The following is a 27,960-nucleotide window of genomic DNA, read 5'->3' on the forward strand; positions in this document are numbered from 1 at the left end:
TGACAGCCGCGCCGCCATTCAGCGCTCCCGCCGCCGCCGCCGCCGCCGGCGGAGGGCAGCGAGCGCCCAGGGCAGCCCCGGCGGCATCTCCTCCACGGGAAGGATCTCTCTCTGGCCTCATCCCGCCGGGCGCTCCGCCCGCGCAGAGCCGCGGGCAGCGGCGTGGAGGTGAGCGCGGGGCGGGCGGAGGGCGAGCCGAGCCCGGGGGTCGCGGGGCGCGGGCACGTCCCCCCGCGGCGGCGGTGACGAGGGGCTGGGGCGGTGGGAGCCCCGGGCAGACCCGGGCGCGGAGCCGGCCGGCCGGCGTGTGGCGGCGCGGAGCCCGGTGAGCACAGGCAGGGCAGGACAGGGCAGAGCCCGTCGGTCGGTGCGAGGGGCGCGGACGGGACCGCGCCGTGACGCTCGGTTATGGGGGATTTTAAAAACAACCCCTGTGACTGCAGGTCCTGGTTTTGTCCCTGCCCGCCGCCCAGATCTTTCCTATGTTCGCCACTGTCCAAGAGGCACGGGCCGTCCCGCCCGGAGCCCCGGTGTTCCAGCGCTCCCGAGGTGCTCGGAGCACCGGCATGGGGAGCGACTGCACTGGTTTCTCATCAGTCCATGATAAGTAGGATTAATTTTAGTGTTTTTCACTGTGTTCGGTGGTTTCTACTTTGTAACAGTCGCTAGACCAGACGAAACCGTGTGAATAAACGCTAAAACCAAGGTAATCCGTAGGAGAAAGCTTCCCAGTTCTCTTTTTAACACGGATACTTCACGATATTTCAGACTTGCTTCTCAAACGTACTTCTCAGTGTTTCAGCTGTGCAATATGTATTCCCCATACTGTGATCTTTAAAATAAACTGCACTAAAAGGGGAATTCCAGAAACAGTGTACAATACATATTTTAAAAAAAGGAAAACTCTCTAGAGGGGGAGGGAAAGAACGGATGACTGCGTTCCTTCCCTTATGCCATAAGGTCTGATCTAATATATTTAATTCTTTGCATTCTTTATTTATTATTTCTTGGACACCTTCCCAAATCTCCTTATGCTTAGTAAGCTTATTTTCGCTGTACGTTTTCGGAAGTAAATATTATCCATATATTCTATCTACTGTAAGCCCTTTGGTTTCAAAGGACGGATGTTGCTGGCCAGCTAGCTCATGAATTGCTGATTTATTATCAGAACGGGGCTGAGAAATCCCAGGATTTTGTGGGATATGACCCCAAATGTTAATGAAAATAGGCTTTACCAGCTAATTATTATTTTTTTTCTGTGTACACAGGGGATCTGATGCTGTCAGTTTCAACCTAGTGAATTTAGATGCATAATTTTAATAAAGTCATTATCTGATAACAATGTAAAATTGTTGGATGTGTAAATAAGAATGAAAGATGCCTTTGAGGATGTCAGCTCTAGCCCCCTGCTGTGGCAGACATCACATAGATATGTTTCTGGCTAAGCTCAATATCTTCTGAGAAGTGGCATATTTTTGCCCTGACCACTCTGACTGGTCAGCAGTGATTAGATTTTGATAAAATGTAATGCATACCTGAGGTGTTCCCTCTTTAATGTCAGAGGAGAAAGATTATATGAGAAGTTCTGAAATTCCCAGCAGGTAGTAACACTTCAATAGCTGCCTAATCCCATTGCAATAAGTGTATGCTGGTTGAAAATAATTAATCTCTTTCCTGCCATACAGATAAAATACCTTAAATTTGAGGAAATGTTGCAGATACACATTTCTTTTTGCTGTTAGTGCTGCTTGTGAAATGTAGGGAGGATTTAGGGACTTTGAGGCTTTTCTCTCTCTAGCCTATTTTACTGTCAGCCTCTCATGCACAGCCAGAATTGTGCAGATTTTGGGTTGCAAATACAACTGAAATACGTTAACTAATGGACAGCTATTAAGGACATTGTTTTTCATCCCCCAGCATTCTGTCAACATTTTGCTTGATTTAAATTCCAGTAAATACCTTTATTTTTCTGACAGCATCACTCCAGATGGCTGGCTGGCTTCTTGGTGGGTCTGTTGGGGTGGCTGGAATAGGTGCTGCTGCTTGGGGCAGTGCTCGTAGGGGAGGCAGATTGGCTCCAAGAGGATTACTTCTCAACCTGACAGCCCCCTGCACACACACTTATTCCTTCCCAAGCCCTTCTCCCACCTTGCTCTCATGTGTGCCCTAAGTTCTGTGCCATGGCTGGGTCAGCCTTCACTTGGGGCTATGGGGTCTGGGGGACAAGGAGAAACCGGGGCTGTGCTCAGAGAAGAGATGAGCCAAGACAGGCCTATTACCAAAGGAGGATTGGGCTGGGGCAGGGGAGGGCTCAGCTCATGTTGGACGTTTGCAAAGAGGAGGAGGACTGAGGGTGCTCATGGGTAGGGGGAAATATGGGATCCATCAGTGGCACTTCCCTTTGCATGAATGAGGCTCCAGAGCACAGAGGTGTCGAGTGCCATGGGTTTGTGTTCTCAATACACTCAGTGCTTGGATGGAGGATCTGATTAACTCCTGATGTCCCTTTCATAACTTCAAGGCTCATTTCCCTCTCATCCCCCTTAGGATGTGGGAGTAGGCACTGAATGCTATACGGTTGCAGCTGGCGAAGGTGGTAACTGCTCAATCAGCAGGTGACAGCTCTCAGAAGATGTGGCAGGTTTCTGAAATGTCATATCTGTACTGTGGCCTTGGGTACTGCTGCAGAAAGTATTGAGAGTCATAAATCAAGATGGCTTGGGGCTTGTTTTTGATTTGGGCTAGTTGATTTTAGGAGCTTTTTTGTGAAACCAAAATGATCACAAAATACTATATGATTTTAATGATGTAGAGAAATAGGGGCATTATTTGAATAGAATAATATATGTGTTTCTAATAGACAGTATATGTAACCTATTCTGTTACTTATTTGCAAAAAATATTGTAAATAAAATCTTAAATTTCATGTTTGGCTCTTACACAGGTCATGACACTGTGGTGCTTGCAAGCCTCACAGTTGATGTGGATTTATTCCTGTAATACCTATACCAGATAGTGAGGTACTGTCTTCAATGGAGAGCTATGCCACAGGAAAACTAAGTGATGTGACCAAGATCGCACAGGAAATCTGTTGCAGAGCAGGGACTCAAAGTTTTCCTGTGTCATTTGCGTTACACATAAGCCTCTTGGTCTTCATTTCCAAGGCACTTTATGGCTTATGTCCTCCTCATCTGTCATTTCAAATTCCTCTTGGAGAGGAAGTCTTCCACTTCCAGTCAGTCCATTACACCATCTCTTGGAAGAAGAAAGCATCTTTTTATGTTGCTGTGCTTCTGCTGCATCTCACACAATAGAGCCTCAGTTCATACTTGTCCACGGGAGCAATAAATTAAAAAAGCCAATTATTCCAAGTCTGATAGCCTTCTCTGTTCAATCATTTTTCATCTCATTAAGTTAATGAACTTGAGGTAGAAGATCTGAATGGAGTAGAAGCCATTTCAGATGCACTGTCTGCCTCAAAAAAGAAAAATTTTATGTATGAAAAGTGGAAAAATAATAGAACAGGGGGGAAAGATGTGGTGAGTTTGGAAGAAGACCTAAAAATGAAAACAAATCTAGAAAGAAGTTGGCTTAGGGAAGACAGAGGAGAGAGGAAAATTCTGTAAGGCCTGTCCAAAACTAAGAGGAGGCAAAAGGAGGGAAAAACTGAAGGAGGGGAGAGGAACAAACCTGTGCAGAAGGAGAGGAGAAGGAGAGGGGCAATAATACACCAAAAATGGGCCAGCAATTCTTACATTTAGAAGTGCTATTAGAATTGAGCTAACAAAGGTGCAAGAACTCAGGGAGGGTTCGAGGAGAGAGTTTAATTGGAGCTTTGTTCAAAAGCAGGGCTGTATTTCAGCCAGTAGCCTAAAGTGGCTATATGTGTGTGAGGTGGGAGGGCTCCTGCTGCAATCCAGTGATGGCAGAGGTGTGCAGAGGGTGAAGTAGCCCCGGGCTAGGCTTCCAGAGGTACCTGATCTCACTAATTGAAAGTTAGTTTTGGTACTGTTTCAAATACTCCAGTTCTAGCCTGAGTTCTAGCCCACACTGCATGCTGGAGTCTTTTCCCAAGCAAGCCAAGATAACACAGAGGAAGGGTGTCCCTTCCATAGCTTCACTTCCTCCATGTAATGTGTCGCTCATTAGACTGAGATTAGGATTATTTGAATTTCACCTGCCTGTGTGTGACTCTCTGAAAGAAGTATTTGTAAAAACCATTTGAAAAATACACAGCTTGGAAAGCTAGAAATGGAAAGGATCCATTAAATCATCCAGCGCAATCACGGTTGTGGCCCACAAAGTAGTTTTTCCCCTCATTATTTCAGAGCAGTTTACAGCAATGCCACATAACTTCTACTATTTTCCTTGAGCAGCTGTGCTAGAGGCCAAGGCATCTATTGCAATTATTTTTTTTAACTGAAACCCGCTTTTTTTTTCCTTGAGCTACCTCGATTCTTTGTTTTGATTAACTGATTAATTACCAGGAACGATAACAGGCTAGGAATGGTGTCCCCATGTGATGCTGTGCCTGCTGCCGGTAGCCTGGGACAGTTAAGGAGCGGCTGCTCCAGGAAGCAGGCTGGCTCTCCACCACCCTCTGCTAGCAGCCTGCCCGTCTCTTGAGGCATAAGGTTTGTCTTCCTGTAATTTACAGCGTATGAAGTGAAATTGTGGGTGGTGACGGTATCACTGTCCCTATCTAATACTTTCTGGAATCTTGTCAAGTTCATGGGCCAGATGATGATTATTCCTTTCAGATATGTACAGCTATTATTGTAATGGGCTTTTACTGTTAGTCTTTTCCTAGAAATTATTCTCTCCAGCCACTTGGCACAGAGAGCAGTTCAAAAAGCTTTCAAATAACACATCTGCTGCCTCTTAGTTCAACAAGTCGAGCAATGTAATTGTTGTAATACCTCATTTGTGATTCCTAAAGGTGTACCTGATTTTTGCTGTACTTGGTTCCTATGTTTTACCTTTATTCTCCACAATTTTGCTCATTCCTAACTTCTGCCTGCTCCAGTGCCAGATTTCTCTCATAAAATTAGGTTGTAAACTTAATGGATCAAGACCTTTCTTGCATGTTTGTGTGATGGTTAGCACAGTAAGACTGACCTGCAAGTGCTCCTGTGAAACACAGAAGAGCAATTCTTATATTTTGAGAATGGCCTCTGAGTTAGAACTTCTCTTTTTAGATTCCCTCCTACTTATGTTTTTGAAGCAAACTGTTTGGTTTTGCTGCTATCATTGTGCTTCCAACCTATTTTATTTAATTGTTATGAGACTCATAAAGACTAGTTTAAACCACATGGACATAAAACTGGGAAACTTGCCAAAAAGAACTCTATGTTGGCTTAGCCAAGGCTGAATGTAAACTTAAAAAATCATGGAGGAAAAAGTGAAAGTTAGCACCTTCTCCATCTGATCAGTCTGAATGACATGAAACGCAGTTATAGGTCTTTTATAAATCTAGTAATATCACTAAATATATTACCAGACCTGAATTACAGAGGAGTTTGAGGACCAAAAAAGTAGTTTGCTACTGAGCTTCTTTCATGCCTGAAAGCAGTTATGAAACGAAGCCTGAAGTGATATGAATTGTGAAGCAGCAGTAAATCTCCAATATTGACATGTGCTGAGATCAGAGTTATATTTTGTATAAAATATTCATTATTTTGCTATCGTGAGCCTTGGTCTTAGTATAAGACATGCACAGCAGCAGTTACTTCAGTGCAGTGTTGTGATCTGTCTTTGTTGTTCTGGCTCAGGAGCTGACATTTCAGGAGGAAAAATTTATTGCATAGTGAACTGTAGTTGTGCTTATTCAGATCCACTGATACAGTGTTAGTAATTTTAAGTAGATGGGGGAGAAATGTTGATTAATAGGTTTTTTTTCTTTTTATGCTTATTAGCGGGATGTCTGTCTTCTTGTATTTTGTGAAACAAAGTCGAGACAGCTGTAATTTTTTAACTTATAGGTGTTCTTGGAAAACGTGCCGGCACTTTGGAGCTGAAGAAGGACATGAGGAGTAAAAGAACCTGGGATCTCACTGGTCAGAATGAAACAGATGTTGAAAGATTTTTCAAATCTATTGTTAGTAGTGCTCTGTGACTACGGTGAGTATTAGAGCTGTCAGGGGAAAACTACACTATGCGCATTCACAAGATAGTTTTGGATTTATGTTTCCAGGTGATCTGTTGAAATCAGATGCTACAGAAGCTACCACTGATATGCACAGAAGTTAGATCTTATGCAGTATTTAGGTGGAAAATGCAACTTGCGTAAACTGTCCCTTTAGATCAGAGTGGCAGGAACCTTTCCTGCTGTAAATTTGCTCAGAGTATTAAACAAGATAAATGAACAGATTTCCATGGGCATCAAGGGACCGGCTGTGATAGAAGCAGCAACTAGAACTGTATTTGCTTGTAAGACTTATTTTTCATAATATTTAATGAACATCGTGGAAAATAGACCTGGTTTAGGTATCCGTACTAGGATGGGCAGAACTGCGCCACACAACTACCTATTTCTCTCCATTACTGGAAAAGGAACCTACTATGGTTGGCTGAGATGTAAGCATCTACAGTACAGGCAACCTGCTATGGCTGAGTGAGCCCTCACCTGATGGACCTAAGCTGCCACTTAGAGAGCTTCTGAGAACAACAGAAGTGTTCTTTCTTCTGACCATGTAAGAATCGAAAGGGTGATATTCATAATCATTCAGTGTTGGTCACATAAAATTAGACAGGTAGTCAGAGACAATCAGTCTCGTTTGAGTAGTCCATGCACAAATCAGCACATATTGAAAGCATCTCCTACCCATCTGCAACAGAGATGCGTAGAATGAAAGAGCACCTCCTTCTCACCTTCAGCTGCCAAGGAGGGAGGTTAGACATCTTAAGTTTAGTCAGACAACTGCAAGATGTCTACAAGCTGAGGGGCATCATATGCATAGTGTCTTATCCTTTTCTTGAATGTAATAAGTAGGAAGTAGATTTGCAAAGGGAATTAATTCCTTATCGCACAGGGAATTAGAAATGTTGAAAATGGGACTCTTCGTTCCTAAACAATACATATGTTTTAGAAATTTGCATTCCTAGTTTAAAAGCAGGCATTGTGACAGCTGTAGCACATTGTCAAACCATGCTAAGGATTAAGCTTGCACTGCTGAAATGTCTGCAATATGGAAAAATGGGAAAAGGAGTGGTTAATCCCCACTTATGAAAAGAGCTGTAGCAGCAGGTAGTTCATGCACCAAAGAGCTGAAGATACCTTACGAAGGAGAGAAATGGACCAAAAATGTACGCAGATTGCTCTTCATATGTAAGTGAGAAAAATCTGATTAATGACTGAATGCTAAGTGTGCTATTCATGCCTCTGTGCTTGCTCCATCTCTGCTCTAGAACAAGGGATCACTAGAAGATGTAAAGAACCTGTAGAAGAATTGCCATCTTTTAGATGAATTTAGTTCCAGTAGAAGTGGAGACACTTCTCTATGCCTTTTAGTACCACTTCTTACTTTATTAAGACAAAGTTAACCAGCCCAGTTAGGAATACTGCACTGAGCGGGTAACACAGTGAAGGTAAGTATTAAATTCACTGAAGTCAAAAAGTGAGATGAATGATTGCAATATGCACTGTTTCTTAGTGAGCCAATCCTGTAGGCATTCACAACTAGTTGACTCAGGTAAAAGCTATTATTCCTGAACTGTATAGAGCATAGTGCAGTATGTAATTACAAGATGCAGTTAATGAGCTAAATCTCTGCTGCAAACTTTAGGTGCATCAACCTTTGCCTTATTTCCAGTTAAAGGGCAGTCCATAATTCAGAAAATTACTTCCAAACAGTTCTGCATATACACATCTTTGAGTATCACGTGTACATGGTTTTTAGATAGCTATTTCACTCATGTAGTTCTCTGTTTCAGACAAGACTATTTCCAGTATGCTCTGGAAAAATTACCGTAGTGCTAAAAAAGCCCTAACATACAACAAAATAGTATTCTCATTTCTTATCATTTTTACTGATGTTTTTGTTCTTAGCTCTGTGCTACTGGTGGCTGACAAGCCAATAGCATAACCCAAGTTGGCTTAAGCACTCTTAAAAATAAGTAAGTATCCAAATAGCTTCCTCAAGTAATTCTTCTTGCTCTTCAGTCACAACAAGGAGTTTTCTTTTGATCTTTCTAAGAGTGAGTTCTTACAAAGACTGCTCTGGCAGATTGTTGGCACCACATCCAGGCTTCTTGCAGTGGGAGACCATTGTAATGACAAAGAAAAATATACAAATGCATTGAAAGCTGCCTCTGACTGGCTGTCCAAACAATTGGGACTAAGTTTTGGCACGTGACACAGTCATGGGCAAATGGTAGGCTGGAGGTCAGCTGAAGGAGCTTGTGGTGGAAGCTGGCTGCTTCTGAGAGGTGCCTTTGGGAGCATCATGAAAAAGTGCTGTGTGGGCTGTCCAAGAGTGCAAAGTTCTTGTGCTGTTTACCAAACATGGGGAAAAGGATGCTGTGAACTGTGGTGCACCAGCCGGAGCTCTCCGGTGCTGAGCTCCAGTAATGCTCACTTTCCTCACTTCCTAAGTGATCTACATTGGGGTTGATGGGATATGGCAGTTCCCTGCCCTTCTCTCCAGTCCTCCCACCTGCATGCACTGTGCTGTTACTTCTTGTCTCAGCCATTCCAAATAAAAAAACAGTGCAAGAGAGTCAAGACAGTTGTAAAAGAGAGTTAGAATGCTAAAGCAGTAGGTACAAACATCAGTGATTTTCATTACTTTCACTTGAATGGTTTTTTTATAAGTTTAAAGCTTAAAATTGAATTTTTTCATGCTGGGTTTTTGCCATGGTGTGATTTCTTTTTCCTTTATAATGTTTCAGCTAAGTGGAATCTAGCCAATTACTTTGTAGAGAAATGCATCTCTGTAATTTGTAGAGAAATTGCCCACTCCCAGAGAAACAAAACCCCAGCGACTCAACCACTTCACTGGGAAGCTCTAACATAGCTGTGAGAACTTCATCTTTCTTAGTGCTCACAGGGGCCTGGAACATGCTTTCTGCTGTCCTTATTAAGAGTTGCCTAGATCTGGTACAGATCTAAATCCTTGCAGATGAGTTAGTAATGAGGTTCTCTGAAGGGTCAAGTGTGCCCCAAGCCTGCTGGCTCCTCTTGCCAGCCCCTTACAACATGCTTCAGCCCAGGGCAACATAGTTCCCCAATTCGGTTGAACACTAGAGTTGATTGTCCTGTGCTCCCTGATGTCATGCTAGCAGTGAGTAAGGAAGGTGGGAATGTGCTAGAGTTAATAGCAGGCCCAAGGAACCGTAGAAGGTAAAAGCTGTATGGTAAAGAGATGAGGGCAGGAGTTTGGAGAACTGTGATAACAGTAATGGAGTTAGGCTGGTACCCAAGAGATATTGACGGTAGATGATGGTAGGAACAGGGCTGTAAAAAATGGGGAGGCACACATGGCAAAACCAGAACGCGAAGAGCAAGGAGAATGTGTTGCTGGGCAATTCATAGAGACGTTTTTCACAGGCACTTAGGGTCTATTTCTTATTCTCTGAGTGTCCAAGTTGAGATCAGGTTTGCTGGGGTGCCATGTGCTCACCAGAGCTGGAATCAGTGGGATCCTGCTTTGGATGTCTGAGGGACCATTGTATTTAAAATCAGGTCCTCGCTTTCAGAGAGCATCCACAATTAGTTAATACTTGACAGTTTTCACCTTTGTGCCTGTGCCTTGGTTCCTAACACACTAAACAAGGTAGTGACATCCTCTCATCTTGCAGGGATTTTGGAAGAACAAACTCATTAATATTTCTAGTTCACTAATATACTATAAGAGCACAATAGAAGAGTCCATGGGGGAAATGAATAATTCTATGTTATCAGGATGGATTTTGGAGTCAATAATACATAGGACCACCCATGGAAGAATGAATACAAAAGAGCCTTCTGGTAATGAGCACCATCCATCTGCCAAATGAAGCAGCATCTTGTGGAAATGCAAATGAAAGACTGAGTTATAGTACATATATGTAAGAGTATATGCATTATTTATATGTGTGAGACTGTGCATGCCACCTTTATTAGGACTTTATGTGTGTGGTTGGAGCTGGTTATTTTAAGGGCATGTTATAGCTGATGGTGAGTAATAGGCTCTTTTTTTTCTACTGCACACTGCACCCCACCCTGATGTAAATGTCTGTAGCCAGTCAGATGAATTTCTTCCTGAATATTTTCCCTGCTGAGAAGAAAGTGAATCCAAGGTGACTAACTTAAATTGAAGCTTAGAGTGGTAGGCGTCTAATATTATGTGAGATGAGTCCTGCTACTCCTGACTGCTGAGTGCTTGCCTTGGCAGTTGCGATGTTTTTCCAGCAAAGCTTTCTTTGAGGTAATCTTAAGACATGTGTAACAGATTTAACAAGTCAAAGTATTGTTAGTTGATACTACTTATGAAAGGATTGCTTTAACTGAAATTTTACAGTTCCGTAGCACCTTCCATCCAAGACTCAGAAGCTTTTTCCCAGACAATTAAATAAAGATGTCTCACAGGGCATTCTGTATCAGGAATAGATGTATGCAGTTCCCATTTTTCAGATAACCTTTCTGTGTCTGAAATCCTTAGGTTTCAGACAACACAGAAAAGCTAGCTGAGCTAAGAACGGAAATGGGATCTTCCCAGTTCATTGCTTCAGATATCATCACTAGTTACAGCCTGTCTCAGGATAATTTGGCAACTTGCACAAACATGGTCGTGAAAGAAGTGAATTTGAAAAGACTGCGCCATTTATAATGAAATGATGTCATTTAGACATGTTGCACCACATTTGAGACAAGAAAAGTGCTGCAGTCACCATCACTGTTATTTTCAGCTTTCACTCAAGTGTCTGCAATGCAAATGAGCAAAATGAAAGATTCATAAGACAGAGAAAGAGAAGAGGCTTCAAAAAGCATCATGCAGTCTTTTATTTTATTTGGGGGACATTTTTCATGTTTCTGTACTAAGAAACCACTGTTCTTTTTTTGCTAAATTATAGCTAAAGTAAATGGAAAAACAGCTGGCCTCTGTGAAGTGGACTTTAAGAATCTGTAAGTGAAAGAAGTTGAGAGGTTTGAGAATCTATCCTGATAAATTAAGTTTTCTGTGAATCTTTTGGGTGGTTTGTGGTTTACTTTAAAATACTCTTTTTTACCTTCCTGAACATGTTACTGCAGTGGACTTTGAGCTGCTCCAAATCACATCCCTGCACAAAGGAGAGGTGTTGAGCTCTAACTGCAGTGGCTAGAACTTTTTTTTTTTTTGCTAACTGATTCACTTGAAAAAGATTGAAAACCGCTTTTTAATATCGATTTTTAAAATATTTGTTTTCTTCCATAAGGTAGATAAACAATCAGTTGTCTGCTTGGTTCTTAATACTGTTGTGAAACTGTTTTCCTTTCAGTTCTTGGCGAAGTGGAGTATCTCCTGTTGGAGCGCCCAGGTCATGTAGCCTTCAGCAATGACACAGTGCCTGTGGAATATCAGTACTATAATGGTGGTAATGTGACAGCAGAGTATGCATCCATCCTTTTGCTGGATGCCAGCACCAATGAGATAATTGCAAGAAAACAGCTTCCAGCAAATCAGTCCCAGGGGACGGTAGAATTTGAGTGTTTCCATTTCAAGAGTGCTGGTGATTTCTTGTTCAGAATGGTCTCTCCCAGTGATAACAGCAGTGCTGCCCAGTGGAGCAGAAGCAGCGTGTCCACCCTCCATGTGGAATGGCCTGTGTTTCACATTGATTTGAACAGGAGTTCAGAGGTGTTTGGGAGCTCCCTTCAGGTTGGACTTTTTACAAATGAGCAGTTGTGTGCCATGAACGAGACTGTGATTTCGCTGGATGTGATATTCACCAGCACCCTTTATGAATTCAGAAGAGTAAGCTCGGATGAGACTCTGGGCATTAGAACTAGCAAAGGAATCCCACTCTCTAGGTCCCAGTGGGTAAAGTTTGACTGCCCACCTGTTGGTCAAGAAATATACCTCACTGTGTTACTCACATCGTTAGAAACACATTCCGTCATTGCCTCCATAGGACCTGTAGATCTTCTGCACAAATTTGGATGCAGACTGGTTGTGGCAGCAGAAGCCACATGCAAAACTTTGGTTCAGGTCTTCGTAATCTCTCCACCGTGCGCTTCTATCAGTGGAAAAATTGTCGTCTATAAAGAGGCTCTCAAGCATCCAAGTCAAAGAACAACTTGGCTGTATGAAAACGCCCTTCACCCAGGAGACAACAGGACAGAATTTAACTGCACTTTGTTTGATGTGGGGAAGAACAAATACTGCTTTGACCTCTTTAATTTCTCAAACCGAAGCTATTTCCCAACAAGAGTTAAGGAGTGTATAATGATCCAAAGGAATACGGGTTTGTACTGATGTTTTTCCTCTTTTAGCTAAAATCAGCACTCTTCCCAGCCAACATGGTAAATAGGTTTGATTGTGGTGTCCCTTACTGAATAGGTACTTTTTGGATCTCCTACACCAATCAAAATAGTTGTAATGTCATATGCAGGTGGCAACACGATAGACTGTTATGTAGAGGTGTACACGAGGATATCTGGTGGTAAGTGCCACTGTGATAGCTTAAAGCTGCACTAAGTTAACGCTAAGTACCAACCAAAACCATTTAGGGCATTTTGAATGTTTTATATATCTAGTCTGGCTGAAAATGAAGCTTGTTCCTCTCAGTGACTAAAGAAGCTACTGCTGTAGATCTGGTCTGTGGAAGACTCTAAAGGTAGGATTAGTCTTACCTACATTTAAGTGTATAAAAGCCAAAGGTCCAACACTAGATAGTTGTCTAGATTTTTAGTCAAGGCGTCTCACAAGGGTGATTCATGGGTATAGAAAATACATGGGCTGAATCCTCACTTGGGTGTCTTTTTCTCTAGCCCTGTTGCTGTGAAAGTTTAGAGCCCTACCTGTTAGATGCACAAATTTTGGTGAGATGAATCAGGATTTGGCTACAGCTGTCACTTGGACAGCTTGCAGGTTTTTCAAGCAGCCTTTCAAGACATGTCTACTGCTTAGAACAGACCAGGGTGCATTTTCTGACCCATCAGGCCACCTGGTAGATCATGGGTCACATTCATATAGCTAAAATTTTCCTTAGAGGAAAGGATAGAATCATACAAGCTGCCAGCTGGGGATAGTCTGTGGTCCATATAGTCCTCTGGACCGTGGTCAAACGTGGCAGAATGCTCGTTGGCAGAAGCCATAACTGTGCCCAAGAGTATGAATGATCATGGTCAGGAGTGATCACAGTTAAGTACACAGGCAGAGCTTGAGCCCATTCCTCAGACCTGTTTAAAACCTTTCTATCCATTCTATTTTTATATCTTATGCAGCTGTAGCATCAGAGGTGGCAGTCCGTGGTTTGACAGAGTCTATGAATCACAGTTGCATGGCAGAGGAAGCAGATGAGCTAAATATCCTTCTCATCACTCATTTGTGAAAGGCAACCAGTGTGAGGGGTGGGCTGTATGTGCACAAGGTAATTGGGATTGGGTTGGGTTAGGTTGTCGTGCCTGCACCGTGGAATGTAAAAGTAAATGTTCCCATTTGGAGCAGGCTTGTGTCTATAGGTAACAAATCAATCTTTCCCATCTGTACACTTCAAAGAGTGGGTTGAAAGGTTTGAGATGTGCGCCACTTTCCTCACCTCCCCGGCCTGGTCTCCCTGAAAAGGAAGTGCAGGAACTCTAGCCAAAAAATGGTCATTGCACTTCATGGGCAGGTATCTGAGAGGCATCATGAGGAGACCTAGAGTGTAGGACATGCTCCAGAGCACACGGTGCAGACACAGCCTACCTTAATTAGGTTCATAGCTTCATGTGGTCTTACTTGGTACTCTTTCACAAATTCTAAAGCTGTTAGCTATTTAATTAACACTCTGTACTAAAAATGACCTCTGTTTTCAACACATGCCAAACTCAGTACCTAGTTCCCTTCATCTTAACTTCCCATCTGCATTCTCTGTTGGCAGTCTCCCTCTTCCTTTGGCATAGAAAAGTCTATCTAAAAATAAAAGCATATTATTTTCGTAATGGAGATAATTCTCAAGGAAAAAGGAAGAGACAATTTTTCCTCTGTGCTTGGGTGGTGTGTTACACTGATATGATCTACATAATTGCCCTGACAGATAAATACCTAGCATATAATATAGATATGTTTCTGTGCCCAATATTTAATTGTTTTAATTGATGAGATCTGCATTAAGGAATGGCTTCCTGCAATCTGCTCTGTTTCCTTGGGTTCCCCAATAGCATCATCCTTACAACTACAGTCGAAAGAATCAGGCTATGCCTGTGAAGAGCAGAGTTAAGTCAATAGCTGCCACGATAATAATATCAACTCTATAAAGCCGATGAAAGCAAAACCACACCATGTAGTCGTAAATAAAATGTCAACCTGAAATTAATTAGACTGCAGCACATCTGACTTCTTGTCTGTATCTGTGAGACTTCAAAGCCTGCAGGCGACATTTGAAAAGAGTGGGGTGTTCTGGGAGGGGCGCATCAGCCTGAAGCCACGACAGACAGAGTGAACCTGTGCTGCCTGTGCTGGCTATCTGCCTCCTGGATCCTTTGGAAAGTGCACTCCTGAGCCCTCTCACTCTGCTGCAGGGCACTGTGCAGTGGCCTCCATAGACTCAGACCCCTTAGTAAAACATGCGACTGCTACACAACAGAGACCTCGCCTCAAGTCTCTTATTCTCTGCTTTGGACTTCTTGAACTCAGTTTAAGGCAAGGAGAAGTGATAAATACCCTAGTCTGGGCTTCTGTGCAGCACGGGCCCTCATTTTTATTCAGTTACCCTGGTGTTGAGTCCCAAGAGTTATCCAGTTTTTTATTGAAGACACCACAAAACAGAGACTTTTATGGTAATTTTTCTCAATCTTGTGCTCTGATTTATTTATTCTTTAAAAAGGGAAACTCTGTGTTTCATAACTGAAGCTTATCTAGCTTCATCCTCTGGTGACTGGCTTTTACTCTGTTGCTTTCTGATAGCTGTTTCCCATCCACTGTCTTCCCTTCATGAAGACGTTTGCACATCCAGGTCATCTCAGTCCTTCCAGATTATCTCAGTGTACTGAGATAAACTGAAAAGATTGAGTCTTTAATTGGAAGACATTTCTTCAGGATTTGATTAATTTATTGATTCTCTTTGGCTCCCTTTCTGTTATTTTAAATACTCACTTTTATTTGATGTCCAGGGTACTAGCTTTGGGTGCTGTATTCATCTGTCCCTCCTCACTGATGCTGCTTGAGCAGTAGCACTCCCCCTACCCCTACCTCTGCTTTCATTCCACCAATTGCATTAGGTAAATTTGCCATAACTTTCACCCTCTAAACTCCTCTTGCACTGTTTTTGTGTATGTAGTCCACCATCCTGCAGGTGCAATTTGCATTCCTTCATTTTTCATTCTGCTGATTTATGATCTATTTTGTTTGAATTATCCTAACTTAGCCAGTACCCTATGGTGCTCCACACAACTGCACTATCTACTTTTGTCATTACAGGAGTGACATATTTTCTCAGTAATGGTTTTATATTTATTTTCATGTCAACTAGGGAAGCATTGGACCTTATATTAATCCCTTTGGAATCTCTCCAAATGGATTCTCACTCGGTGATGGTTTTCTGTTGACAGTTGCATATCCAATCTGTCACTCAGCCAGTTCTTACTTCATTTTAGCATATGCTCTATTGTTTTGAAGAAGAGATATTGTTTTGTAAAATATCAAAGTTCCTAAATTATTAAAATTATCTTCATCCAAACCACAGAGGATGAGATAAAAGAAGATATTTTGCCACGTGTATTTTCCATATATCAGACATCAGTTATATTCCTGATCCTTTGTCAATCCTGCTCTTTACTCCTCATCCCAGCCAGGTTTAGTACAGCCTTTTGGAACAGGAATCTGGCTTGTGCTTGAAGCAGGAAGGAGAAAGCTCCCAGTGGCCCTGACCAGGCCAGGGCAGCAGGTCTCCCGGCCCAGTCCATCAGCCTCAGAACGAGTGTCACAAGAAACCCTGTGCTATCTAAGACTGTGAATATATCTGTTAAAGGTGGGGAATACATCCATTAAACATGAGCCAGCACTTGTGCAACTTTCTGTAGACTCTAAATGGAGAACCTGTGAAAAAATTAACAATGAGATGTGAGTCACTTAATTCATCTCAGTGGGCTCTTCACTGTTTGACACAGGTGACTTAGAGTCATGCAGCTGTTTTTTTCCTAGTGTTTGACCCAATTATTTGGATGTCTGAGGTAGGAAACTCTGTTAGACCATCTTACCCAGCAGCAGATGAATTGCAGGCTCATTCTTTTCAATGCTTTATCCTGTGCTTTGCTCATCTGGGTTTTAAGCGTCCCCAGCAGTGAGACTTCTGCACTCCTTAGAAGGATGTTCCATGTCCTAGCCTGTATCCTACTTGAAACATTTGTGATGAGAGGGATAAAATTATTCAGTAACGCTAAAGCATAGAAAAAGGCATATTTCCTTCAAATTTTTGCTGTTAATTAACTTTCTTTTCCAGTTCTTAGTTACACTCCGGAGACCAATTTCAACTTTAGTGTGACTCCCAGTGAAGTCTCTTGCACTTGCCTACAGCAGAGATGAATTTTGTTCATCTGACTTTTGCTAGCTGTCAGAGAAACTATCGGTATGTCAACAGGGCATAAGAAATGCAGCTGTTGCCAGAAAAGGGAAAGAGGAAGTCAGGGGAAGACCTTCTGAAGGGAAAAGTGGTCTGTAAGGGAGGAGAGGAGTAAGTGGGATATCTGGGGGTTAGATAGGGGCATACAACTTCCATCAAATTTTTGTTCCCTGAATAAAACTGTATGAATCAGACCTGCTTGTCTGGGAAGCAATTAGCTCTACAGCCTAAATCTGCACCTGGCTTGCATTTATTTAGAAACAGGCAAATGCAGGGGATCTGGGAATGGGCTGGTTTGTACCCCATCCACTTCTGTGTCAGTTAATGCTTCATCTCTACACAGTAGGAATAAATCAGGTGTTACAGAGTCACTGAGCTCTTAGCTTCTGGAAAAAATAATTTTTAGGCTGTGCCTCTACAATTCTTAAACATGCCTATTTGTGGGGAAAAGACTGTAGTTTTCCCAGGCGGAGTCTACGTTTTCTTCCTTTAAAGAGATCTTTGTCCTTTCATTGTCCAAATTAGTAACTTGTTGGAACATGCCGCCGTTTCGGTGTACCCAGGCTTCATATCCATGGAAGGCTGAGAAAGGTGTTTTCCAAGATCTTGTCCAAACACCCATATAATGCATGTAAACTGATCTCAGCTTCCAAAAATAGCTTGCAATTCCCCAGGTTAGCGTAGATGTTTACGTGAACTTGTAAATAATCAGTGATTTTGTCCCGTATCACTGGCCTTGTCGAAGTGCATAGGACTATCACGTGCATCAGGCTGGAGGGATGATGCTGAGTGTCCCTTGCTGACTATGCTGATGGATAGCACTGCATGCACAAAGTCTTATGAGCACAGAAATTTGAGGGGAGGTGTTTATGCAGAGCAACAATTAACACAGTTAATTGCATGTATCTTTTATGTTGGCAGACCTGCCAACTGTCAGCTGTTTCAAACTAACTTATCAGTCTTCACGTTGATAATTGATTCCTCAATTGTATGTGAAAAAAGTTCACGCTTATTAGAGCTTGTTTGCAGTGCATACCTTCTGGTTTTCCCCCTGGCACTTTCAATCTGTTTATCTTAAATGGAGGTTAATCATTTGTTTTCTTGGGGGAGAATAAACTATGCTTCATTTTCTTTTACATTCTGGTAATTGCAGGAGGTTGCAGAGCAAGTTGCAGAAGTTTAAATCGCCCATCTTTCATTGCAGCTGGAGCATTTCTTGCTCTCCTATTGCTTAAGGCACATTTCTTAGCCCCAAAGTTATGGATGCCAAGTGTTTTTGCTAAGGAACTCTGTGCCTTTAGCCAAAGCCCAAGTCAGTGAAAAGTGCCTGGGAGCAATGGGCACATCTTAGGTTTGACGTCAATGTGAAAAAATTACTCCTGCTAAGTGTTCTTGTATGTTGGAACCCACAGGCATCAATGTGGAGACTGCCGAGCACCCTCCACTATCGCCAGTGTTAGCACTGGAGGCAACCAGAATCTTTCTGAGTCTGGCTCTATATCTGACTCTAATTAACAGACGTTTAAGCAAGCAGGGAATGTGGAGAGAGGGAAATGAGTTAGCTCACACACTGGAAATTTTGGCAGGAATTCACCAAGCTGCTCACACAAAGTAGTCTGCAAGGATGTAGGTCCTTCTCCAACTAGCCCCTTTGCCAGTGGTGAGGGACACTGCTGGAGTCCTTCATACTGATATGAAGAAAAGTGTTGTGAGATCCCCAAATAGCGTAATACCATGAAGTCCTTTTTTGAGGAGGGATCAATGAGTGCTTGACTGACTACTAATTATCAACATTTTTTCTTGCTGCCCTCACTAATAGCTTTGCTTGCTAATTGATGTGATTTTGCAAACTGTCCAGAGCCTGTACCTTTGTGGGGCTCCTTACCCCAACAGACTTCCTCTGTTCCCTCCTCCTTGACATCCTCTGATTCCTTTTTGTCCTGACATCACCAACCATCTTCCTTCGTTTTGCACTTTACAAGGAACTGGCATGGCTGCAAACTGAAGGAGGAGTGTGAAAGCTCAGCCTGCTTTTGGGCTCTCTCTGGTGTTGCAGCTCCCCAGCTCCAGAGACAGAAGGGTGAAAGCAGAGAGGTGTGCGAAGAGCACAAGTGAAATACAGCATGGGATCACGGATATCGCAGTAGGGTAGTGGAATCAGTGGCAAACAGCTGGGAAGGTCATTTGGTGTTGTGTGGGCTTAAAACCACAGCACCACCAGGGTGTCTCACCATGCCCATCTCCACTGTGGATTAGGTGAGGCAAATGCACTGGAACGTGCATGGACACAAATGTTCTTGAGTATGTGCCACACCTGCTTTGCAGCCTTGGCTGACAGCACAAGTGTAAGCTCAACACATTGGTGCCCCGTCCTGCAGTGCAGGTGAGTACCTGCACACGGGAGAGCAGCCCTGCTGGTGCTGTCAGGCTACTCGCATTAACATTACTCATACTGGCATGCTCACAAAAATTTGTAGGACAGGGCCCAAAGCAGTTAAAATTTCATGTTTATTGAAACACAGCTGTATTTATTTTTGTTAGAGATACTTAAAAATAATAACACACTATGAACTGTGCAGCAACCAATATAACATGAAATCATAAAGCCATTTTCAGTCATGCAACACTGTCTAGTCCTGTAGCATCGTAACTTGGTCAAGGGCTCAGGGGCATGTTAGCAGCAGTACTAAAATTAAAAATCATGGCCTGTGTTGGCAGTAGCAGCACCATAAATTATTTAAAAGAGCAAACTTTGAACAAACCTGATCTACTTTAAAAAAAAAGTTATTCAGATATTTTTCTACTTAATCTGCGAGCAGTGAAATGGACTTAAGTAGTCTATTGGTTTTTTTCCTGCCAGATTTCAAAACTAGACCACCAAGTCAACTGAGCCATAGCAGGGTCCCCTGGGGTTTTGTTCTTTAAAATTGTACCTGAACTCATGCATTAGTTTGGAATTTAAAGTTGTGATGCTGCTTCAGTGTCACAGCTGTCAGAAATGGGTAGGAATGGTCCCTTCTTTCTCTCTCTGGTTTCTTACTGCTATAAAGTTTGAGTGTTGAACATTGGATGAGGATGTAGTCTTAAGAAAAAGAGGGATTTTATTACGCATTAAAAATGATAATGTTAAGGTAATATTAGAACCTCCACTAGAAATAAATAAGTGCACATGCAAAATTTCATCTTGAGTTAATTGCATAACCATAAGCAATAAACCAAAGAGACCTGCAAACTGTCAAATAAATGATTCAATAACATGTTCATGTGCTGAGAAGATAATAAAGAGAAAAAGCAACGTTGCCATTTCATTAGGCCTTGTAGGCTTATCCTCCTGTCAAAGTCATATAAATCAGCAGTAACTATACTTAGGTCAATGAAGTTATCCTGCTGTAAATGCACTGTTTGTCAGGCAGGAATTGGATTAATATATAAATTACCAGCCCACTCCAAAGGTCTGTGGATTCATTTCCTTTTGCTATTGTTCCAGGCAGAACTTGCTTGCCAGTTGACTGACCACTGTGTTGCAGGCTGGGGCTTGGGGGGAAAAAAGGAAAACAACAAGTGGAAGCTTTGGCCCAGACTCTGATGGGAACAGGAGCAGGTTCTGGATGCTGTGTGCTCTTTTGGTCTTGCTGTTTGCATTTTTTAGTTAGTTATTGCTGTTTTTCTTAAAAAGGAAGACAAATGGCTGTGTCTTTAAAGGTAAGGATGCAGACACACTCCTCATTGCTGTGAGCTTTTTTATTTGTAGAAGCATGGAGCCCGTGGCAGCCCTGGAGCCCTTGCAGTGTCACCTGTGGGGATGGCATCCGGGAGCGCTTCCGAGAGTGCCTCACCTCCTCGCCAGCAAACCCAGGCTGCGCTGGATCACCGAGGGAGGCTTCCCTGTGTTCGCTGGAGGAGTGTGCGTGTACGTACCTCTGCTGTCCTCTTCCCCCTGGTCGCATGACTGCCCTGGCAAAAGGAAAGGGCCTGTTGTTAGAAGGGCTGTGTCAAACAGAAACATCTGCTCTCTCCTTCAGTCACATTGATTCAGGGGGCTGTCACATTCTTGTGCTTGATGGAGTAGAGTGGAAGCCTCCATGCATTTGTGGGACAGCTGGAGATAATGCTCCAAGGCATAAGATTTCTGAATGCTGTGGGTGCCATGGAAGCAGTTTAAAATCTCCATCATGGCCAGAGGGTGAAGAAGCGCTGAGAGATCTTGGGACTAGCAGAACGTGTTCAGTAGTGAAAGCCACTCCAGGCAGTGGGAATCTCTTAAAAAGTCTGTTAAAAAGAGTACTGGTTGTAGCGGTGACCTGTGGTGTGAGATTCCCATTCTGTGAGTTTTTTGAGGTGGCAGTGCCAGGACTGCCTGTGCACCAGCCTGTCACTGCTGTTGGTCCATGATATTGCAGGCTGGCTGCTGCTGGTGAGTGGCAAGTTGGTGAAGTTACAAGAGATCTGAACCTCCTGTAAGACGAGAGCGGTGTTCCAGCAGCTGCACAGCCTCCAGTGAGGATGGATGAGGCTGTGCCAGCACCATAGTCAGGTGGTTATAGTTACCATGAGGGGTATGAGAAGTGCTCCTTTTAGCAGGGTGCTGGTGCTGAGTTCATGCAGAATTTCTGCTTCTTGAAAACTCCCTGCTGAAAAAGAGTGTGCTGATGCCAAGGGTCCCCAGAGATCCATCTCAGAAAGTTGATCTACAAGCTCCCATGCTTTTGTGTCCCACAGGTGCCAAGGGTTCAGGGATGGGAAAGGAAAGGTGCCCAGGAACTGTGCAGGCTCCTGGGCTCTCGGGCTGTATTTTAAAAGGTATTTTAAGATATTAAATAGTGAGCAATGCCTTACCCTTTGCTTTGGCTGCTTGCATGTACTTCCTTCTGCTTGCACAAGTGCAGTGTGGAGAACTGGAATGGAGCCAGTTAAAAAATAGACAGTCTGGGGATGTGGGGAAATTGTTTAGCATGTGACCACTGCAATGCTTGTGCCACTGAAAAGGGAAGGACAGCAGGGGGAGAGAATGTGTAGCTGGAGCAAGAAGAGGGCAGGACTACGTTTTTAATGGAGGTGTTGGCTTGAACCAGCCTCAAGGTGTCTGAGGACGAAGGCCTCAGAAGTATACAGGCGGGACTGAAATGTGTTGTGGAGCACTTTTAAGAAATGGGTTGTATTGAACAAAAGTTTGGGTGAAGTGAAAATACTAAAAATTATATTCCATCAAGCCAGGGATTGCGTTTTGTGCAGTACTTGGAATGTTTTAACAGGTCTGATGTTTTTAATGACTTGAAAATGCTGGCCATGTGGGTTTGCTTATTTTGTAAAGCTGTAAGTTCAAGCAGAGAGGAACAACTCAGATGTTTTGGGCTCCAGCTTAAAACTAATGTCCTGCTTTAGAGCTAGTTTTTTCCCTATGCCAAACTCTTATCAGACTGCTGTTGGCAGTAATGTCACCATCAAAATGCAGTGGGTGGTTAGTGTTTTTCTAAAGCTGATGTTGAGCTGTGCTATTCCATGCCTCCTGTTACCTGCTGGAGAGGTATGTCTGTGAGTACATAATTTGGTTTGGCTCCTTGCCAGCCAGTTTCACAGCCCTCCTCTGGAGCTCAGAGAGTAGTCTTGGTGCACAGAGCTCCCCAGAGAGGGGGTCTGTGCATGCAGAGCATGTGCTGGGCACGTGATTTGCGTGTGCACCTTGCTTTACATGCACAGAGGTGACCTGCCTCTCTGGTCCTTCTCAGAGGTGTCAGTCTTCCCATGCAGGTGTGCAACTGTGCAAGGTATGTGATGGTTGCCAGAGAGGTCAACCTCCTGTGCATGCACAGTTCACAGGCCTGTGGCAGTCTGCTTTGAGTTACAGTATGACAGCACTCAGCAGGTCTGGACAGTCCTCAAATTCCAGTGAGGTCTCTGGGTTAATAAAGAGGGTTTATATATATATATAAAATCAAATGCACAGGAAGCCTGCATCTGTACCCTGTGGAATCATCTGGAGGAAAAACCTCGCTTCTCATTTGCACATGGTTTCTAATCCTCCTGCTCCCAGCTTCCTTTACAGAATCACCTATATGATTTTATCCCATTGAATCTTAGGTTGCTTGAGAAGTGACTTGACAATGTGACTTTACAGTGTTCATCTGCTCCTGATCTCAAGCTGGGAGTTTGACCCTTCCCACCTCTGCTATCTGCAGCTTTACAAAGCAGACAAGCTTTGTTTTCAGCATAACTCTGCAGTCGTTAGTCCAGCAGATGGAGCAAATGGCTGTATGAGTGAGACCAGCAGAGTGTAGGGGCAGGGGACGATGAGGTGCAGAGAGAGGCGATCCACAGCGACAAAGTCCTGTTTTGAACCTCGCCGTTTGCTAAGCTATTAGCTGTCTGCTCCAAATGACGCAGCACAGTGTGCATTACAAATGGAGAACAGAGTATTTGGAAAACAGCCGTGAGCAACAGGACTGAGAGAAGGATGAGAAACGAACGAATTGCTCTGCTGGAGTTAACAGAGCAAATACTGGTCCTGCTTTCTTTCCTGAGGTCAGCTTGTTCACTCCATGATCAAGCCTCCAGAACAGCAGTGCTCTGGGCTCTGGCATGGTAGCATTGGGCTGAATGCAAGTTTTAGAGATCCTCCTAAAAGATTCATCAGTCTTGTTCTTTAAGCTGCTTTCAAGCTCTCAGAGTGACACAAAGATCAAAGTTTATTCATTGGCAGGATTTTTTAAAGGGCTTGGGGATGTCAGGTAGCTCTGAGTCAAAGAAATGGACCTCCTGCCTAACCCAGCACCCTGCATGTCTGTTTTTAGCAGCCTGAGACTTTCTGGCCTGTGTTTATCAGTGCATTTATGCGTCCTGCACACGTAAAAGCTGCACTACCAGCTTGCCGTTGAATATTTTTTTTTCTGAATTATGGGAAGTATGTGGTGTCTACTTCTCATTATTCTGCAATTGCATTTCCTATGCCTGGGCAGTCACTGTGGCTCAGGCAGGAGCACCTGCCGAGTTTTACAACTGACTGTCTATTGCTCTTATAGAAGGCTTTGGCTTCTGGATAAAGCAAGAGACTAGGGCAGGGTGGTTCAGTGGTTCAGTTTGAGTTCACAGCTTTATGGCCAGCTCTTGTCAAGTACAACTGACCAGCCTTGCTCTCCAACAACATTTTCGTGGCTTTACAGAGCTGATGTCTGACCCCAAAAAATTGGGGAGTGCTAACAGATACTAAAATTAGCTGCTGGACTAATTAATCTGCTTTCAACCATGCTGTATTCTGCTTAAGGCTGCACCTGAAATCCTAGAGACCTCATTCAAAAAAGAATCATTAGTTTCTTATTGGTTCGGCTATCTGTAATGTGGAGCAGTGGGCTGGTGAGAGGTTTAAATAGGGATGTGGACAGCTCTGAAATGTTCTCATTACAGAATCATAAAATATCTCAAGTTGGAAATGACCTATAAGGATCACTGAGTCTAACTTCCTGTCCTCACAGGACTTCCTAAAGCTAAACCGTATGATTTAAGAGCATCATCCGGGCGGTCCTTGAACTCTGGCAGGCTTAGTGCTATGACAGTTTCCCTGGGGAGCCTGTTCCAGTGGCTGGCACCCTCTCAGTGAAGAAAAGTTTGCAGAGTGTCAGTCCTAGAATGCTAGGGACACCAGAGCAATGGCCTTTTCAGTTGAGAGCTTGCTGTGACATGTTCAGTTTTTGCCCTCTGGGGCTATGGCACCAGACAGTGGTGGAAGAAGCACCCTCAGAAGAATGCTTAGAAAAGTTACACTGTCTCTGCTAGCGCTGCCTCTCTGCTCTTCAAACTCGTTCCAATTCTCACACCCACTTAAGCTCACCTAAAAATAAAGTGATACCTGAAGTCCTAGCCTCGGTTGAATTATTTTTTTCCTGTTTTATGGCACTTTTTATCAGGCAATCTTAAAGTACTTAATAAAGAAGGGCAAATAGAGTTATCCCATTTGACACTTATTTAGGAATGCCTTATGGAAATGGCAAAACAGGAAAAAGTAATGGCTGCATTTAAAAGGTCCATGGGCACCTTGGTTTAAAGTAAGTAGATCTTTTTGGGCCAGTTTGAAGTCATCTGTAGTAAGTCATCTCCAGTGAGCACATTTTAATGGCAGACAACTTCCTGTACTGTATTAATTGCTTATTTTTTCTTTGTAGTAACATATCCATCCTCAAGTACCAAAATGCTGATGCCAGTGCAACTCTGACAGACATGTGTGCTCTCTCTTACAGCTGTCAAGCCTCCCACCCCGCCTCCTGTCCAGCCAGGAGAGAACCGGAAAGCAGATAATATAGTTACCATCACAGGTATTTCTGTATGCTTGTTTATCATCTTTACCACCATTCTTATCACCCTCTGGAGGAAACTCTGCAGAGCTCAAAAATGCAGTACCGCTGTCCGACGAAACTCTGTCCATTCCCCTGGCTTCCGGAAAAACTCCGACGAGGAGAACATTTGTCAAGGCAACAAGCAGCGGGACAGCTTTGCTGAAGGAGGGGATGCCCTTGTTAACATTCCTCTGACCTATAGGCGAAGCCTCCAATTTGCCCAAGAAGATGATGCCTCTGGAAGTGAAAACTTGCAGCCAAATGCCCAAAAAATAATCCCTCCGATTTTCAGCTACCGCCTGGCACAACAGCAGCTGAAAGAGATGAAGAAGAAAGGCCTGACGGAGACCACTAAGGTGTACCATGTCTCTCAGAATCCCCTCACGGACACAGTTGTTGGTGCCACCGCGATGCTTCCCCTGAGCCAGGAAAGCCAAGAGGAGGTAGCAGCAAACAAATTTCGGATCAAATCTCCATTTCTGGACCAGCCAGCCAGTCAGCACAAATTCCTGGGGGAAAGCTCTCACCCCAGGCTGGATTTTCCATTCTCACAGGCCAATCCTGCAGTGAGCCCTACCCAAACCCTAGTAAGAAGAGCTCATTTCAAGCACCAGGATAACAGAGCAGACTTGCCCGAGAGGGGCTGTCACAGAAACTCACAGTTTAGAAGAACAGCCAGTTTCCATGAAACTAAAAAGGCCAGGCCTTTCAGAGAGAGAAGCATGTCCACTCTCACACCCCGACAGACTCCTCTCTACAACTCCAGGACCAGGACATGGGACCAGAGCTTGGAGGACAGAACACGGCCAAAATCCAGAAATGCTAATCCAGCGTGTGAAAAGCTGGATCAGCCCCACAACACTGTGCTGGGGTGTGAACCACAGGGCCATGGCACAAAGTCCCACCACAGGGCAGGTCCCCCAGTGAGGAAGCTGGACCTGATCACTGACCGCCAGCCTGCTGGTCAGGAGAAGGCAGCTGAAAAACCTGAGCCCAGCCGAAGTAAGAGGGGCCCTTCACCTAACCCCAGAGGCATGTGGCGGAAAGAAACGGGCTCAAATGGCAAAGATAATTCCCAGAGAGGCCTGAGTGTAAGCCCTGCCCAGCACCGTAGGGACAAGTGCCAGAGCTTCCCCTTGGACCCTGAGTTTGCCTTTTATGATAATAGTACTTTTGGCTTAACAGAGGCAGAGCAGCAGATGATTGACCTCCCTGGGTATTTTGGTTCGAATGAAGAAGATGAAACAAGTACTCTAAGCATTGAGAAGCTGGTGATCTGAGTGACTCATTGCGGCCCTGCAGGAGGGGCATGCGTGGTAGAGAATCTGCTGGATCAGTTGGCTTCTGGTAGAAGAAGCAACAGGAATCACGTTACCTTCACATGGAGCAGGAGGGAATAATGCCTCAGATCTGGCTTGTGGGATACATATTCCTTTCTAATTACTGAAAAGTGCTTTCATATAATATTTTTTTGTATGCACGTGTGTACAATACACACAAAATACGCTGGGAAAGCACATGTTAGTGAAGACATGACCCAGGAATAGCCAATAGATTTTATTGCCTAAAGCAGTCATGTTTCATGAATCAAAGATGATGAGTGCCACTGATCTAGCCTTTCACACCTTGTGGACTCTGTACTAGTAGACTGTGACATACTGAGGCATCCATTGTACGGCATCCTCAACCATCTGCCCTGATTAATGAATGATTTCCCATTTAGAAAGGACAAACTTCTAGTGGTGAGCAGTTTTTATCATTTTTCTGGTTAGCGTCATTGAACTGTTGTAGTTGCTCAAATAAGTCATCTGGTGAGGGTTTTTTAGCGGGTTGCATGGAAGTGCAAACAATTGATGCTGAATACTTGGAGTGAATTTAAAATTGAGGAGGCATTTTTCATCATTCAAGACTTTGATATTTTCTTTCTGTCAATATTTATGCCAGGAAAACAATGATGTACAGATATTTGCAAGAAATTTTTAGAAAAGGCATGCTACAGGGAGGGCAAAGAAAACAGATGATCAGATTTTAGTCCTTGCAGAAATGTTACTGCAGAATGTTACCTGTAAAAAGCACTGAGAACTGTTGAATCATGCATCCTTTCCATAATTATCCTTTCCTTTATTAATTTTTTTAAATGTAAATATATTGACAACAATACTACTACAGCAAGATCAAAATAAATTAAGAACAAAACCAGCAAACAACAAGATTATTGGTTAATACCTGTTATGTTAACAAAAATTAAAAATAAAATGACAACATCTGGTGATTCACAGAGAATCTTATAGACTCATAGAATCATTTAGGTTGGAAAAGACCTCTAAAATCATCAAGTTCAACCATTAATATAACACCACCATGTTTACCACTAAACCATATCACCAAGTGCCACATCCATATGCTTTTTGAACACTTCCAGAGACCGTGATCCCACCACTTTCCTGGGCAGCCTGTTCCAACACCTGACCACCCTTTCAGTGAAGAATTTTTTTCTCATATCCAATCTAAACCTCCCCTGGCACAATATGAGGCCATTTCCTCTGGTCCCGTGACTTGTTACTTGAGAGAAGAGGCGGACCCCCACCTTGCTGCAAGCTCCTTTCAGGTAGTTGTAGAGAGCAGTAACAGTGAAGTACAACAGCCATGGTGGGTTTATCTGTTGTGCTTTAAAACTAGAGATCACAAATTTGCCATTATACGTTGCTGCAAGTATTCAGAGTTGGGTTGGAAACCTGGTTAACAACAGTGTCAGAGCTCAGGCCAGAAAGAATGACTTAGAGACTTTGCTTGCCATTTGTTGGGATAGCTGTCTCTCCAGGGTCTTGCAAAGAGCAAGGTGATGCTAGTGGGCAAAAGCAAGAAAAGAGGAGGTGCTGCCCATGGAGGTAGGTATGAGAGAAGATAGATTTAG

At 43.4% G+C, this 27,960-nt stretch overlaps 1 protein-coding gene across 2 annotated transcripts; it reads left to right on the forward strand.

The window, feature by feature from the left end:
• On the forward strand, window positions 1-27,329 carry THSD1 (thrombospondin type 1 domain containing 1). Of its 2 annotated transcripts, none has more exons than XM_027723163.2 (5): window positions 1-168; window positions 5,982-6,120; window positions 11,458-12,423; window positions 20,474-20,632; window positions 24,951-27,329. In XM_027723163.2, the coding sequence occupies exons 2-5, from the start codon at window positions 6,063-6,065 to the stop codon at window positions 26,324-26,326; spliced, it is 2,559 nt and encodes an 852-aa protein (XP_027578964.1). In that variant the 5' UTR covers window positions 1-168; window positions 5,982-6,062; the 3' UTR covers window positions 26,327-27,329. The 2 variants fall into 2 exon arrangements, with proteins under 2 accessions (XP_027578964.1, XP_027578965.1); XM_027723164.2 differs by lacking the exon at window positions 1-168 and adding an exon at window positions 11,053-11,104 and having other exon boundaries at window positions 6,070-6,120.
• Window positions 27,330-27,960: the final 631 nt, after the last annotated feature.

This window comes from Pipra filicauda, unplaced genomic scaffold, assembly GCF_003945595.2.
Source record: "Pipra filicauda isolate LSUMZ 115617 unplaced genomic scaffold, ASM394559v2 scaffold124_size2119055_pilon, whole genome shotgun sequence".
Lineage (NCBI taxonomy): Eukaryota > Metazoa > Chordata > Aves > Passeriformes > Pipridae > Pipra > Pipra filicauda.